Below are 14,159 nucleotides of genomic sequence, written 5' to 3'. Positions count from 1 at the left end.
TCCTGTATACGGGAGCCGGTGTACCCGCCAGAGAACTAGACAGACACTTCCAGTGAAACACGAGACAGATGTGAAGGTCTCTGCCTAGCAAAGTTTTACTGGGACGAAAGGAGGTAAGTGTGGCAAGGGTGGTCTACCTCTTTCACTCCCCCCACCCCCGCCAAAAAAAAAAAAAAAAAAAGAACAGGAAAGATTTCCGAAGCGCTCACCTAGTCTGAAGTGGATCGACAGCCCTTCCCCCAGCCACGCAGCGAGCAAGCACTCTCCTGAAGCGGGCCCAGCAGAGGTCGGGCAGAGGCTGAGACCAGGAGACCGAGCCCGCCAGGGGTCTGGCTGTCGGGGATTGTTGGGGAGAGTGTGGCGAGTCGTCCAGCCAGGACGTGTTGCAGCAACACCAATAAAGTCTAGTTTCCTGAGTCTTGAAGGCCACCCCTCCCCCTACCTCTTTTGACTCCAGGCCTGGCCGCGGTTCCCAGGCCCGGTTTGTGCAGCCGCGGGATCGCTAAGGTGATTCTCACTACACTCAGGCAGGGCCCCAGGGGCTCCCACTTGGAAACCACCACCACCCGGGTCAACTGAGGGCTGAGGGTGGCTGGGAAGCATAGCAGGTCAGCCTGACCGCACTGAAGGTCAGAGCCGTGTCCCCGCACGTTAACATGGGGAGTGGGAGGGAGAGTGCCGCAGAAGTGGACCTCCAGAGGAGCATCTTCGAGACTCAGACAGCTGAGCACACTCAGGAGCTGGGTCGAGTGACCCTTGGAGAGGGAGGGCTGGTGACCGAAGGAACTCTGGCGTGCTTCAGGTAGCGGAGGCCTAGTCCCAGCCGCCGGAGGAAGCTGGAAGAAGCTGTCTGCAGGCAGGAGGGAGACCTCCGACGACGCAAAAGCAGAGACCTTGGAGTGAGGGGATTAGGAAGGGACGGGACCCAAACTTACAGAAAGAAACCTCAGAGAGAAACTAGGCAAAGGCAACCCAAAACCTACAAAGAAGAGCGGCCTGGAAGAAGCCGACAGGCTGGAGACTAGAGCCGTCCCGCTGAGTGTCACTCCCAACCCGGAGGAGAGGTGGCGCGGGTGGCCTTTCACAGTGTGTCCCCAGCAGAGTCAGGGCCCTTGCGCGCGCGTGCTGAACTGACAGATCCAGGGGCTCCCTGCCGAGATAACGGGAGCGCTCAGAGGCCTCGGTGGAGCCTCAGAGAGTTTTGATTTTCACCCACCCACTGGAGAGGGAACTCCCGGCCTGCGACCAGGGCCGTGCTGACGAGAAATGCATTGCGCGGCGCCCTCGGATGACTGTGGGGAGCGCAGGCAGTTCTCGGAGGACTGGAGGGTGGCCAAAGGAGTAAGACGCTGGGGTAGGACAGGCTGTTTCAGCCGGCCTGGTCCGAGCTCTGGTGCAGAGGACGCTGATGGAAACGCTTACGGTGGAGAAGATGGGATGGCAGGAAGCTAATGTGAGCCTTGGGTCTTGCATTCCTTACGATCTCGAGAAGGTATGAAGATGGGGGTGGGGAGAGCTGAAGCCTTCTCGTACTAAAGATCGAAAGCCCCACAAAAGCAGCCACCGCCGCTCCTTATCAAATGCCAGGTTCTAGCTGTGCGGAAGACCCAGCAGTGTAAACTTTAATAAGATTGAGTGTGACCATTTCTTATCTGTAAAATGGGCATGTCATATAGATAAATACACAGATACCTATCTCAAAGAAACATGTGTGGTTGGATGAACTGAATGTTGTCAGATGTATTCAATCACCCACCAGGAAGTAGTGAATATATTGACAATAATTTAAAAAATTTTGCTATGCCCTCTCCTGAATCCGCTCTGCCAGATGTCCAGATGTAAAAGGGGTGGAAAGGGCTAGGAGAGGCCAGCTGGGAAAAAGTTAGTGGGTGGCTTTTTCTTCTCCTTCACAGTGCTTTGCGGTGAAAATCTGGCCGGACACAGAAGATTCTAAGACCTAGAAAGCTCTGGCAGCCAGGGTCCCCAGGTTTCCTTAAGTCCAAGGCCAAGGAGTCTCCTGTGGAAAAGCTTACTGTCTGTTAGGAATCCTAGCCATTTGCAACAAGGTAGCCCAGGAAGCCAAAATCCTTGTGCTTTCTGAATCCTGGAGCTCCTCTTCTACAAAGAGGGTCCTTCCTTCCCGCATCTCAGTTCCAGGTACCAGGTGGAATGGAGTGCTTGCTGAGAGCTTCCCCTCATCCTCCTCCATCCCACTCCATCCTCATCAGTGATATAGATGTGCTTGCATGGGACGGGAAGAAAATTCTTGGTGTTAGTTTCTAAATTTTGATAGGTTGTGGAAGAGGGGGGCTCCACTGTGTCTCACCCAGCTAATAGCCCCTCAACTCACTCACCCCACCGCCTAAAGTTGAGTATGTAGCTGCTGAGAATTCTCTTCAGGATGAGATGTGGGTGAGTGTTCAAATATCCACAGTGAGTCTTGTTTTTCCTAAGGTTCACCCCAGTCCTTCACCCTCCCAGCCAAGGATCCCACAAATGCCTTCAAGGCACCCTACTTCCGACTCTGGACACTGTGACAGTGAAGGGAATCTGTCCCATCTTCAGGGTGGCGGCAAAAGGCTGAGTGGAGAAACGTGCTCTGGAAGTAAACTGTGTGGCCAGCTACAAGCCAGAGTTTCTGAGAAATTCTTGGGTCCCATCATTTTGTCCCCCACTTCTCCAGCCTGACCCATCCCCAGGAGGTCCAGCTAGGTTGGGCAGGCTCAGTCCACAACCACTATTAGTAGGGATCTGAGCCTGAGAATCTTGACCCTGGGGAAAGGGGAAGAGCCACCTGACCTCACTGCTGGTTGCCTTGACTCCCATCTACCATATTCCCAAACAACCCACCTCTCCCAGCCCCAGCACTCCCTGGTGACAACCATGCAGAGGCCGCTATTTCCTACCCTGGCCAGGAACAAAGCCCACACATTGGGACTTGGATGTGTAGTATGTGTCCCATCACAGTCCTGGTATTGCTGGCCCATATGTTTGCCAGTACCTTATGCCCTGGTAGTGTCTCCATGCCTGCTGTGATCACACCTTTGAACATAAGAACCAAGTATATTTGTTTTCCACGTGGGCACACTTCATACTTGTGCATATTTGTATGTGTAGAAACCTGTGTGTGTGTGTGTGTGTGTGTGTGTGTGTGTGTGTGTGTGTGTGTGTGTGTGTGTGTATACCATGTTTTCTTGTGCATTGACACCACTCTCCTGATGGGACACAGACCATGACTGAGGACTTTGCCTCCCACTTGTCAAAAAGACCCTTTCCATCTCAGGATCTGTTTTCTCCACATGCAAAGGACCCCTTTTTTATTTGACCATTCCTGAGGACCACGCCAAGACTGGGGCTTCATTAAAAGACTGCATGTTTGAGGGGACAGGGGAGGGGGAGATCGCCCAGAGCCTCCCTGCTATCCCTCTCTTTACTTTATCTTATCTTATTGTTACTTATTTATTTTTGAGGCAGAATATGACTATGTAATTTTGGTCAGCCTGGAACTCACTTTGTAGACCAGGCTGGCCTTGAACTCACAGAGATCCTTCTGCCTCTCTTTGTCTTGTGAGTGTTGGGATTAAAAGTGTGCAACACCATGGGCAAGCCCTCTTTTTGTAAGTCATCAAGCTAAGGAGTCTTAGCCGAGTTGAGAGATCCAGGGGAGAGTTGAGACCTCAAGAGGGCTGGAACACTGCTCTAACCCCGGGAGGCAGGGGAGGGGGGACCAATATGGTCTTCAGTATGAACACAGTGTCATGTTCAGCTTAAGCAAGACCAGGCTACACAGCAAATGGGAGGTGCTGCTGGAAGCATGGCCTTCCTGCCTGTCTTGCCCCAGTTTCATACAGGTGAGCAAATCATATCCCGTCTACTGCCAGAGGAATGGCTTGTCTGGAGCATACAAAGAAACAGCCCAGCTGGCCATTGAACAAATCCAAGGCCACCCCTAAGAAGGCCCAGCTCTGGGACAGACCTTCTTATGGTGCATCTAGCTTCAGCCTGATGTATCCTTAGGAGCAGCCAGAGCTCACCCCTGCCTCAGTGCCTTGGTCAAACTGAGGGCTATGGGGGAAGGGAACTGTTCTGAGATGCAGATTGGCTTCCCAGGTGGCTTCATCCCTTATGACTGATTGTGGTAGCCAGAGACAGTCCTCTAGACCTTGGGTGGCCCCACTTAGGGGGCCCATGAGTCAGGCACCTGCGTGTACCCACAAACACCAACCAGTGATTGTCAGTTGGAGCCTACCTACCCAAAGCACCTCCCAAGCCTAAATAAATACAGGCACAATACACAAGTCCAAAAGCCCCAACAACGAGCCCTCTGCAGACATGTGACCTGCACATCAAAATGCCTTCTGCTTCCATGCAGCTCCCCCCCCCCACCCCCGCATCTCCATCCTCTCCCTCCCGCGGCCTTTTCCCCACCCCCAAGGAAAAGGACTTTCCAGGGAAAAGACAGAGACCTTTGCCCTCAAAAAGAGCTTGAGATCGATATTGTTTAGACTCCTGTAGCTTGTATTTCCTTCTAGTCCGAGGGAGATTTAAGTCTACGGTTCAATCCAATCTTTAAGGGAGGGGAGGGAGGGAGAAGATGAGGAACTTGGGATGGTGTGCTCAGTTCAAGTATTTACCTCGATGTGGCCCCGCTCTTTAATACACAGGCAGCTCGCCAAGCCAGCCCCGTAAATCAGAGAAATCAATGCCTATTTATGATCATTATTACTCTCTCCTTCTCTCTCTTTAAAAGAAGGGGTGCCAGGACAAGGTCTGACCAGAGCCCTCCTCCTCTTCTTCACTGCCCCAACCAGGAAGAATGAAAATTGGAAAGAGGAGGGAGAGAGGAGCGGAAGGTCAGTCCTGACCTTGACTACAAGGCTGTATCTTTGAAGCATAGGCTACAAAAAGACACAGGCGCAGAGGACCACAAGCTTCGAAGTTCTCAGAGCCTGGTTTCTCCCGCTGAACAATGAAGAAGAAATCTCTATTTGCCCACGTGATTAGAAGATAAAGGGAGATAAATCAAATTACATCACAATTCCGCTCCCACCAGACACTCAGCCAACACATCCAGGAGGTGGAAGAGTGGCCTCTGCTGTCCCTAACCGTAACGGGGTGGAGATCTCCTGTCTCTGGTCTTTTTGTGCTGGGGCCTTCGGGAATGGGACACTTCCTGGAGCTGCCTCTGTCCTAACCCCTGAAATAGGTGACTTGGAGGCTTCAGTGTTGTAACGGACCACGGTGGGGAAAGGAGGAGGCAGGAGAGCCCAATTCCTAGCATTCCAAGTGGCAAGGTTCTCTATGGAACTCATCATCACATCCCCAAGTGCTTCAGGAGAAGGAGATGGGTGGCTGGATCAGATTCTGAGCTGGGTAGCATTCCAGACATGACTCCTTCATCTGCAGGACCTAAAGATGCCAAGCTTTGCTCCCTAAGAGAAGGAAACAGATTCTCCCTGCTTCAACCCTGTACGCAGGGAGCTGCTGAACACCTATTATGTGCAGATGATACACACAACAGTAAGACCTAGGGACCCATAGAATGTTAATGGACTTCAGACTCCTCTCCAGGCCACCAATCCCCAAGTTCCTAAGCCCTGTGGCCAGACCAGCCTGGGCCTCTTGGCGTCCTGGGGTGTAGAGCCCAACACTGTTAGTTCCCTGGCCAGGAGCGGGGTGTCGGGCCAAATTAGGGGGACTTTTTCAAGGAAAAGGTGGCATAACTGGGCCATTCTCATTTCTGCCAAAAATCAATCCTGGGGGAAAAAAATAAACAGGAAATAAACTCTAGAGAAAAACACGAGAAGAGGGTCCCTGTAATCACCTAAACCTTAAGCACATGAGGCAAGCATTCTGGTGTACAAACACAGATGAGTGCATGCACAATCACCACGAGCTCACCAATGTCCAATCATGCATCTGACCCAGAGTAACAGTCGCTCTGTTGCACAACACAAACACATGCAGAATATACACAAAATGCATGGGAACTGAGGCTCACTGTGATGTTATCACGCATGCACACAAATATGTATGGACACCTCTCTAGCATATTTACCTACATACATATACACAGTTGCATATGTGTTACAGTCACCTTGCATCTAGGAAAAAAAGAGGAAGGTAGAACTCACAATTTACAAAATTCTAAACGAAAGAGTAAGAGTAGCCTTTAAGTAGGCTCTTCGAGTCTCCCTCTCCCACCACCACCTAGGCTCTGAAAGCCTCACCCAGTGCCTGTCCCAGGGATCTGTCCCAGGGTCACTGACGACTATCCACAGTGTCCTCTGGGCTCTCCAGGTATCCAGCCTGTTCTAAGGTCTTTGCTGTGGAATCGCCTCTCCTTGTAATGAGGAAATTGACAAGGCTTTGTTGGATTTGGGGAAGTGACCTCCATACTTAGGTTTCAGGGCAGAGGGAGATAGACCTATGTCTGTCTGGGGGCTTCCAGGCCCAGAATGGGAACACTAGTCACAGCTTTCCCAGCATCGAGGCCTTCTCTTTGCCGTACTATGAAAGAGACCCTCGCGCAGTGAAGTCCTGTGGATCACACCAGAGCAACCATCTGCCAAGGGGAGTCCCATGCCCAAAGGAAGATGTGAAGTCCAGGCTGCAGAGACCTTGGGCCAAAGCTGGGCAGCTCCACAGACAGTCTGCCACCACTGCAGGCCCTGGTAAGGCCTCTAGCCTTTGGCGAAGAAAAACCTCCAGCCAAAAAAAAAAAAAAAAAAAAAAAAAACAAAGGGAGGAAGAAAAAAGCCAGGAGTAGTAAGGGTGTCGTTTGGTGCATAGAGCAGGTTGAACAGGGGGACTCAGTTGGCTGAGCCTGGACGAGCTTAGGGAGCCAGCTGGAGCCGCTGGGGGCAGAGAAGTGTAGGACTGGACCTTCTGGCATTTGGGTCCCCTAGAGTGCATCCAGGAACCAAGCATATCCTCCAGAAGAAGGCCAAGGCAAATCTGTGCCATACACTCCTTCACCCTGGTAATCATTTGGTGGTGATGCTTATGGCCTGCCCTGAGATTCCCAGGGCTCTGCACCCACCCTGTGCAGCCAGAGTGGTAGCCACACAGTGCCTGGACAAGCTCTCCCCCACCCCACAAAGAAGAGGGCAGTCAGCAGCTCATGAACACAGTGAACATTTTATTTCAGACTACAGGTTTCTGAACATAATAAAATCTTTGGCTTGTAGCGGCGGTTCAGTCTCGCAGTCTGTGGGGTTGTATTTCTCAAGGAGTCTCCAGAAAAGGAACAGGGTTTGGGAGGACAGACAAGACCAGTGGAAGAATCCTGGGTGGGTAGAGGAGAGGCGAAGGGCAGACACGCAAGGAAACACACTCACACGCACACAAAGAAAAGTCCCAGAGAAACCAGGGCCAGCGTTGGGGGGGCGGGAGGTACCCAGAGAAGCAAAAACATTCAAAAGATAAAGGCAACGAAAACGAAACTGGGCTGGGGGGGGGGGCAGCAAGGTGGGGAGGAGAGATAAAATAATTATAATAATTATAATAATTATAACAATAATAATAAATGAGATTAATAAAAATGTCCAGCAAATAGAGATCGCTACACATATTTGTTTTCCTTACCTGAAATTAAATATATACACGGTCGTAAGCAGTTTGGCTAGATAGAGCTTTAAGGAATTCGCAGTTTCGTCTGATACTGTGAGTTAGAGAATAGATCTTTTTTTTTTCCCCCATAGCACCTGTCCGAGTCTTTCTCCCGTTTCAAAAACCGTTTCATTCCAATGTGAACGTCCACTCAGAGGATTGCTTTCTCTCGCTTGCTTTCTCCGTCTTCCCGGTTGATGCCTCCCTCCTTAGCGATCGTCTCTGCATGGCGGCGGCGTGGGGCCGGCGAAGCGGTAGCCCCGCGGAGCCAGGAGGTGGCACGGGCGCGGTTGGACCGCGGGCCCCGGGCTGGCCACAGTTACTCGCTTTCGTCTTTGTCCTGGACCGTGGTGGTAGAGTGGTTGTACAGTCCTTGGGCCATGAGGTGCAGCGCCAGGCCGTTCTTGATGCCCGTGGCTTTCTTGATCTTGGCACGCTTGTTTTGGAACCAGATCTTGATCTGGGACTCGTTCAGGCTGAGCTCCTGGGCCAGGGTCTGTCGCCGCTGCTCCGTGATGTAGCGGTTTGCCTGGAACTCCGCCTTGAGTCTCTGCAGCTGCTCTGCCGTGAACGCCGTCCGCGGCCGCTTGTCTTCCTTCTCGTTCTTTTTCTTCTTTAGCTTCCTGGTGCGCGGACCTGCAGCCGGGCGAACAGGGCCGGGGAAGGGAGGAAGGGGGCCGGGAGCAGAGGAAGGAGGAGAAGGCAGAGTAAGCCTTAAGGACGGCTGTGTGGAGCCCACCGCAGGGGTCCCGAGCTTCCGGGGGAGATTGTGGAGGCCCGCTGCTGGGTCCCAGCTACCTCCACCGAAGAGCCCCCTCTCTAAGCCATTGAGATCTCTACCCCACCCTCCCCCCCGCAGGAGGGATTCAGAAGCCAAAGAGGAACACCGGCGGGGATTACAGGGGAAACCCCACACCCCAATTCAAGAAAGCTACTAGACCTAGGTCCCAGTACTTCCCAGCCTAGAAAGCCAAAAAAGGAAGGAACGCAAGATAGAGTGAGCTTTGGGGTCCCAACCAGAATAACCTAGACTTAGGGGTCCCTGAACAAGAATGGTTTCCTAGCCCTGGAATAAAATGCAGCGGCGAAGGCCGGCCCTGTGAAGAATGGCTGGGCTGCTTTGGTTCCTTCCCACTTCATTCTCAGGAAGCTACACACACCCATATACACACAGGCCTGTGCAGAGCCCCTATCTATTCTCACCGTGGACCCCAGAGAGGCCTGGGAAGCTGAGATCACCCAGCTCCAGAGGAGCTGGAGGCTTTTTCTGCCTTCTTTCCTTTCTGATTGACTTGAAGGAAGCTCCTTCTGGAAGAAAGCATGACACTGCCTGCCCTTTCCCTAATGGGGCTGCAGCGTCTAGTCTATGAGCTTAAGCCCTGCCTGGGACATTCTAGTTAGCTTCTTAGTCGATGCCAAGAAGAAAAGCAGGACCCTTCTGACCCCTCTACATAGGGGCAGACAGGGCTGGGGAGAGGAGAAAGGCCCTGCTATCTCTCTTCTCCATCTGCGTGCTCCAATTTCGGGGTGCAAAAGTCCTGAAGTAACACAAATAAATGGGAGATTGGGATGACCCTTGCCTTGTCGTCCCCACCCATAAGCAAAACAAGGACCAAGAGACAATCACGGTGGGGACATGTGCCATCACTCCGAAATGGACATGTAGGAAGGCCGTTAAGAACACTCTCCAAGATGAAGTCTCTCAGACGCTAACGGGGAAGGCTGCTGTGGGGTCCAGCCTGGGAAAGGCAGGGAGAACAAGGAAGAGAGAACGAGGCTGCCTGGAAGGTTGAAGCCTGCTTCTTGGCATTCTTGTTGGGGTGCTGGCATTGAACTGCAGGCTTCAGTGATAGTCATGGAGGCCTAGGAACTCAAGGGAAGTCCCTGCCAAGCCTGTTATTACCTAAAACTATCCAAAAGGAGGGTCTTTGCTGGCGTCTCCAAACCTAATGACCACTGGATAAAGAGGGCTACTGGATCCTGCAGCAGACCGGCACCTAGGGTTACTAGCTGTTTGTGAAGAGGAGTCCAGGCCTAACTGACTGTAGGAATCACGTCTCGATAGTCACTCATCTCCAGGAACTGCCTTTCGAATAGAAATATCTGGTTCCTGCCTTCTCTGGTCTATAAAAAGGAAAGGAGCATCGAACAAAGACAAGGCCTGCTCCTGAGCGGGACTGGGATTTAGATGAACCGAGCAGGCAGAGATTGCCCAAGAAATGTGCGCATCCTCCAGGAGACTCCGCTGCGGGAGGTGCGTCCGGAGCATGTTGTAGTGTTGTTGTTGTGTGCGTGTGTGCAGAGGCACGGACACTTGTAATAAAATCGTAGCCTCCTGGCCGGCCCGACCCACTCAGCCTGACAGCTCAATCACTCTATCCATCAGGCGAGTCAATCAAAGCAGCTTTTCGGAGGTTCAGGGAGCCCGACGTGTCAATAACGGGGCTCGAGATGGCGGGGGCTGATAGCGCGCATCGATCCGTACCCGGCCCGAAGCAGCACGGTTGCAAGAGACCAGCAAGCGGAGAGGCGCCTGTGGCTACCTTTTGCCCGGCCCCCTGGCGGGCTCAATGCTGACCGTGGACCCAAGCCCCTGCTGCTCTCCTTGCGGCCGGCGCTGGCCTCACGGGAACTCCTGGTCCGTGCAAGGGGCCGCAGGCCTGAGCCTCCTCTTCCAGGGTCCCCCAGCTGTCCCTGGGTAGGTCTTAGCCTCTCATGTGCTTCTAGCAGAGAATTGCCCTAAGACTAGTAGATAGTCACTGACCGGCAGGTTTGCGAAGGAGAGAGTGAAAGGAAGAAGCCAAGGCCGAAGGGTCAGGGGAGCCCTGCCGGGGAAACGCTGATTTTCCTGCCCATATCCCAGCTTTCAAGCCTGACTCTGGCCTGCTTGTTTCCCTCTCCCACGGCCTGCCAGCTCCAGCGAGCAGTGACTGCTCACCTTTCTGGCTACAGGCTGGCTCTGCATTCTACCCACGCGGGTTGACTCACCATACCCCGGCTGGGCGCAAGGGATGGAGCTTTTCTCTCCCTCTTTGTCTCCCCGTATCTGTCTTTATGTAAATGGACTCTCCACAGAATAATATCTATAGTGTTTGCTACGAACACACGGCAAAGATGATTTCTATGGTCGAGTTCCCATGCCAAACCTGGCCCTGACAGGACTAAGGTGGTAGATTGCAGATTTAAGTCACTAGGCCTATCTTCCCGCCAGCCAGCTCAAAGCAACCTTTCCCTAAAAAATAAATCAATGAGTAATTACGTATCTCTCTTGAAGATAATAAACATAAAACAAAGACCTCAGGGCTCAGAGTTCGGAGAACCAAAGGGCAGAAACTGGAACCTCCTGTGCTTGCCAGAAGCTGTAACTTTCTCGAGAGGTGGGAAAGGCCAGCATGGCAGAATCGAGCGCACGTTCGACTGTGACTAGGACCTGGGGCTAGAGGAGAAGTCAGATGTGAAGTGAGAGCCTTACAAGCTGGGTTTACTGTCTCCGGAAGCGGGGCTGGAGTCCTGGGGCAGGGCCCCCGGCCAGAGAAAGAGAGGCACATTGTGGCTGGGGTACTCACCAGAGGACGGACGGTCCGAGTAGCGTGTGCAGTAGACCCAGGCGGGCCAAACTAGAGGTTGCTGCGAGTCAGTCTTGACCACCGGCCCCCCGTTAGCGGAGCCCATGAGGAGGATGGCGGGGTTGTGTTCCGGGAACTTGGCGCCCTGCGCCCCGGGACTCCCTGCGCCGCCTCCACTGCCGCCGCTGCTGTCCGAGGGCTTCGATGCTGCCGCCGCCGCGGCCGCTACCGCCGCGGCCGCCGCCGCCGCTGCCGCCGCCGCCGCCGCAGCAGCCGGGTTCCCGGCTTTGGATGCTCCCGCGCTGACGGCGGTGGCCGGCTGGGAGCCGTCGGGTGGGCCACAGTTCGCATCCGGGGCGCACAAGAGCGAGGCAGCGCCCGAAGCTCGCGTGCCCAGCGAGTGGACAGGGTCTCTACCTGCACCAGTCTGGCCTCGGTCACGCTCCACGCGGCTTCCTCCTCCTCCTCCTCCTCCGGAGCCTCCTCCGGCTGCCGCCGCCGCCACCAGGAGCTGCGGCAGGGGCTGTTCCTTTTTGCAACCGAAATCGGGCCTTAGGATGTTATCGATGAAAAAGTTGGTGGTGCGGTGCAGCTGGGCCGCGGGCTGCGGCTGGTGAGGAGGCGCCGCGAGATGCTGCGGTGGCGGCGGCGGTGGCGGCGGCGGCGGCGGCGGCGGCGGGGGCGGGGGGTGCGGGGGGAGGTGCGGGTGATGGGCTAGGGGCGGCAGGCAGGGCGCCGCCGGCGGCGACGGGGGCGCGGGCTGCGGGGACACCGGCACGCTGTCTCCATCGCTGCCGCTGCTGCCGCTGGCTCCCGGGCTAAGGTTCAGGCTGAGGCCGCCCGGGGCCGCCGCCGCCACCACCGCCGCCGCCGCTGCCACCGCGCCGAGGCCCGAGTCGCGCTGACTTTTAGGCTCCGGCTGCTGTTCTTCCATGCTCGGCCGCCCGGCAGCCCTGGCCGCCGCCGCGCCGGCCCCCGCCCCCCGCACCTCGCTCCCCACCCCACTTTGCCAGCGGGCCCGTGGGGGTGCGCGGGGAGGAAGGAGTCAAGGCGAAGCCTCAGCGAAGGCACAGGGCGGGTGCAGGAGGCAAAAAAGAAAGCCGGGCGTCTGGCCTGGCTCTCGCCCGCTCTGGTGGAGCAGATCTCGCTCTTTCCCTCTCTCTAATTTGTAGACATCCAGATACAGAGAAGACACTTGGCTATTTTTTTTCTTTTCTTTGCTTTTCTCTCTCTTTTTTTCTTTCAGCAACCAGATTTCAGTGATTGGTCTTAATGGGGGAGTAAACCACGGCCCAAAAAACGAGGGGGGCAGAAAAGAAAAAAAAAAGAAGAAAAAGGATTTTTTTTAAGCTCCAAGATTTTTTTTTTCTTAAAGGGAAAAAATAGTCTTTAAAGTCTACCCATCTTCCTAGGCAGTAGTGAGGGGTTTGACTTCCCCAGGTTCACGCTCAGCTGTGCCCAGAGCGCGAGGCTGGCAGCGCCTTTAATCGCCTTTGCTTTTTTGCAGGGAGAGTGCGTCTCCGCCAGTGCCGGGCTCCTTTTTTTCCCCCCTGAAATCTCTGACAGCTCGGATCTTTGCACAAACTCTCTCGCTTAAAAAAAAAAAAAAAAATCACCCAGGCACACTTTTTGCCTTCAAACCGGAAGCACGTGAGTCAGGGCCGCACGTGTGCGGGACCAATGGCGAGCCGCGGCTCGCGCTGACACTCAGGGCTCGGTCCAATGGCTGCGCGCGGGACTTTGCGGATAAATAATCCGGGGGCGGCGGCCGTGGGTGGAGAGGGGGTGCAGAGGCTCGGGCCCGGTACGTCCTCCCGCCCTGCCCCCATCTGTGCCCACACCCCTCCCCCTCCTTCAGATCCGGACTGAAGAGGGCACGAAGATATCCGAGAGAACTAGAATTTGGAATGTAGTAGGCAGATAAGAGAAGCAACTCCACAACTTGTTGGAGAAATACAGGATTATGGGTTCGTGAGCGCTGGGGACAGCGACAGGCGGCAGGGACTTGGGTTACTATGCACCCCCCCCCCTCCAGCGCACGCCCGAAACATTTAGCTCATTCTCATTCTCTCTCTCTCTCTCTCTCTCTCTCTCTCTCTCTCTCTCTCTCTCTCTCTCTCTCTCTCTCTGTGTGTGTGTGTGTGTGTGTGTGTGTGTGTGTGTGTGTGTGTGTGTGTGTGTGTGAAGGAATGAAACCAAGATATCGGGCATGAAACAAAAAACTTAGTGTTGGCTACTTTCAGAGAGACAGTTTGTTTTCCACTAATTGCAAACCTAAGCGGCCTGCTACACCTTGCTGGCCCTGCTGGTTTGTGTCCCTGCCTAGCCACGCTGTTGCGGAGAGATCCGCAGCCATGCCCTTCTCTGGATCATCAACACCCACGAGCTGCCTGGACGCCGTGGAGCCATGCCCAGAGGCCACGGAAGAGCCCCAGCGCCTGCCGCCCGATCCTTCCTGGGCTGCGGGGAATTCAGGTTGTCATAGCCCGGTAGAATTGTCTCCTGAGAGCCCCTGAGCCCGGCGACGTGTTGTGCCGCCTTGCAAGGCCTGGGTTTGAGTTTCAAGTTCAGGGAAATCTCTGTGTTAGATTTTCCCTGCTAGGTTAAAAAAAAAAAAAAAATCAAACCAACAAAACCACTTCAAATGTTTGCCTTGGCAGACTGAAGACCATGGACAACGGGTTACCCCAATTCTAGGATAGCTGAATTCACAGAACTGGACTTGGGACGGAGCCCCGAATATTCACGCCTCCAGTAGCTCCCACGGTCCTATATTCTGGGCATTTCCTCTTTTTCCTAGCGAAAGTGCTTCAAAAGTTTTCCATAACCAAGGCTAGGGAGTGAAGGGTGGTGCTCGGCTCAGGGAGTGATCTGCCTGGGAGCTGTTTTGGAGGGTCGGCAGACGAATAGACTGCTGAAGCCTTCGGTTCAAGAAAGCCGATTTGAGCCCCTGTAAAGGAGGCCTTCCCTGATCGCCATCCC

The 14,159-nt window shown here is 54.3% G+C and overlaps 1 protein-coding gene and 1 long non-coding RNA gene across 4 annotated transcripts in view; both read right to left on the bottom strand.

The window, feature by feature from the left end:
- Positions 1 to 307, bottom strand: part of LOC128109606 (uncharacterized) — a 77,440-nt gene extending 77,133 nt beyond the window's left edge. For both annotated transcript variants that reach the window (XR_008217852.1, XR_008217854.1), the window contains exon 1: positions 210 to 307. This is a non-coding gene — a long non-coding RNA (uncharacterized LOC128109606). The remainder of the gene's footprint in view (positions 1 to 209) is intronic.
- A 6,814-nt stretch (positions 308 to 7,121) lies between these two features.
- En1 (engrailed homeobox 1) lies at positions 7,122 to 12,778 on the bottom strand. Of its 2 annotated transcripts, XR_008217850.1 has the most exons (3): positions 11,178 to 12,778; positions 7,588 to 8,247; positions 7,122 to 7,450 (listed from the first exon to the last, which is right to left on the bottom strand). XR_008217850.1 is itself a non-coding variant. In XM_052736753.1 (2 exons), the coding sequence occupies exons 1-2, from the start codon at positions 12,109 to 12,111 to the stop codon at positions 7,931 to 7,933; spliced, it is 1,251 nt and encodes a 416-aa protein (XP_052592713.1). In that variant the 5' UTR covers positions 12,112 to 12,778; the 3' UTR covers positions 7,122 to 7,930. The 2 variants fall into 2 exon arrangements, 1 of the variants encoding a protein (XP_052592713.1); XM_052736753.1 differs by having other exon boundaries at positions 7,122 to 8,247.
- Positions 12,779 to 14,159: the final 1,381 nt, after the last annotated feature.

Source organism: Peromyscus californicus, unplaced genomic scaffold, assembly GCF_007827085.1.
Source record: "Peromyscus californicus insignis strain IS unplaced genomic scaffold, ASM782708v3 Scaffold_14__1_contigs__length_90479793_seg_2, whole genome shotgun sequence".
Taxonomy (NCBI): domain Eukaryota; kingdom Metazoa; phylum Chordata; class Mammalia; order Rodentia; family Cricetidae; genus Peromyscus; species Peromyscus californicus.
This window is presented reverse-complemented; position numbering and strand designations above follow the sequence as displayed.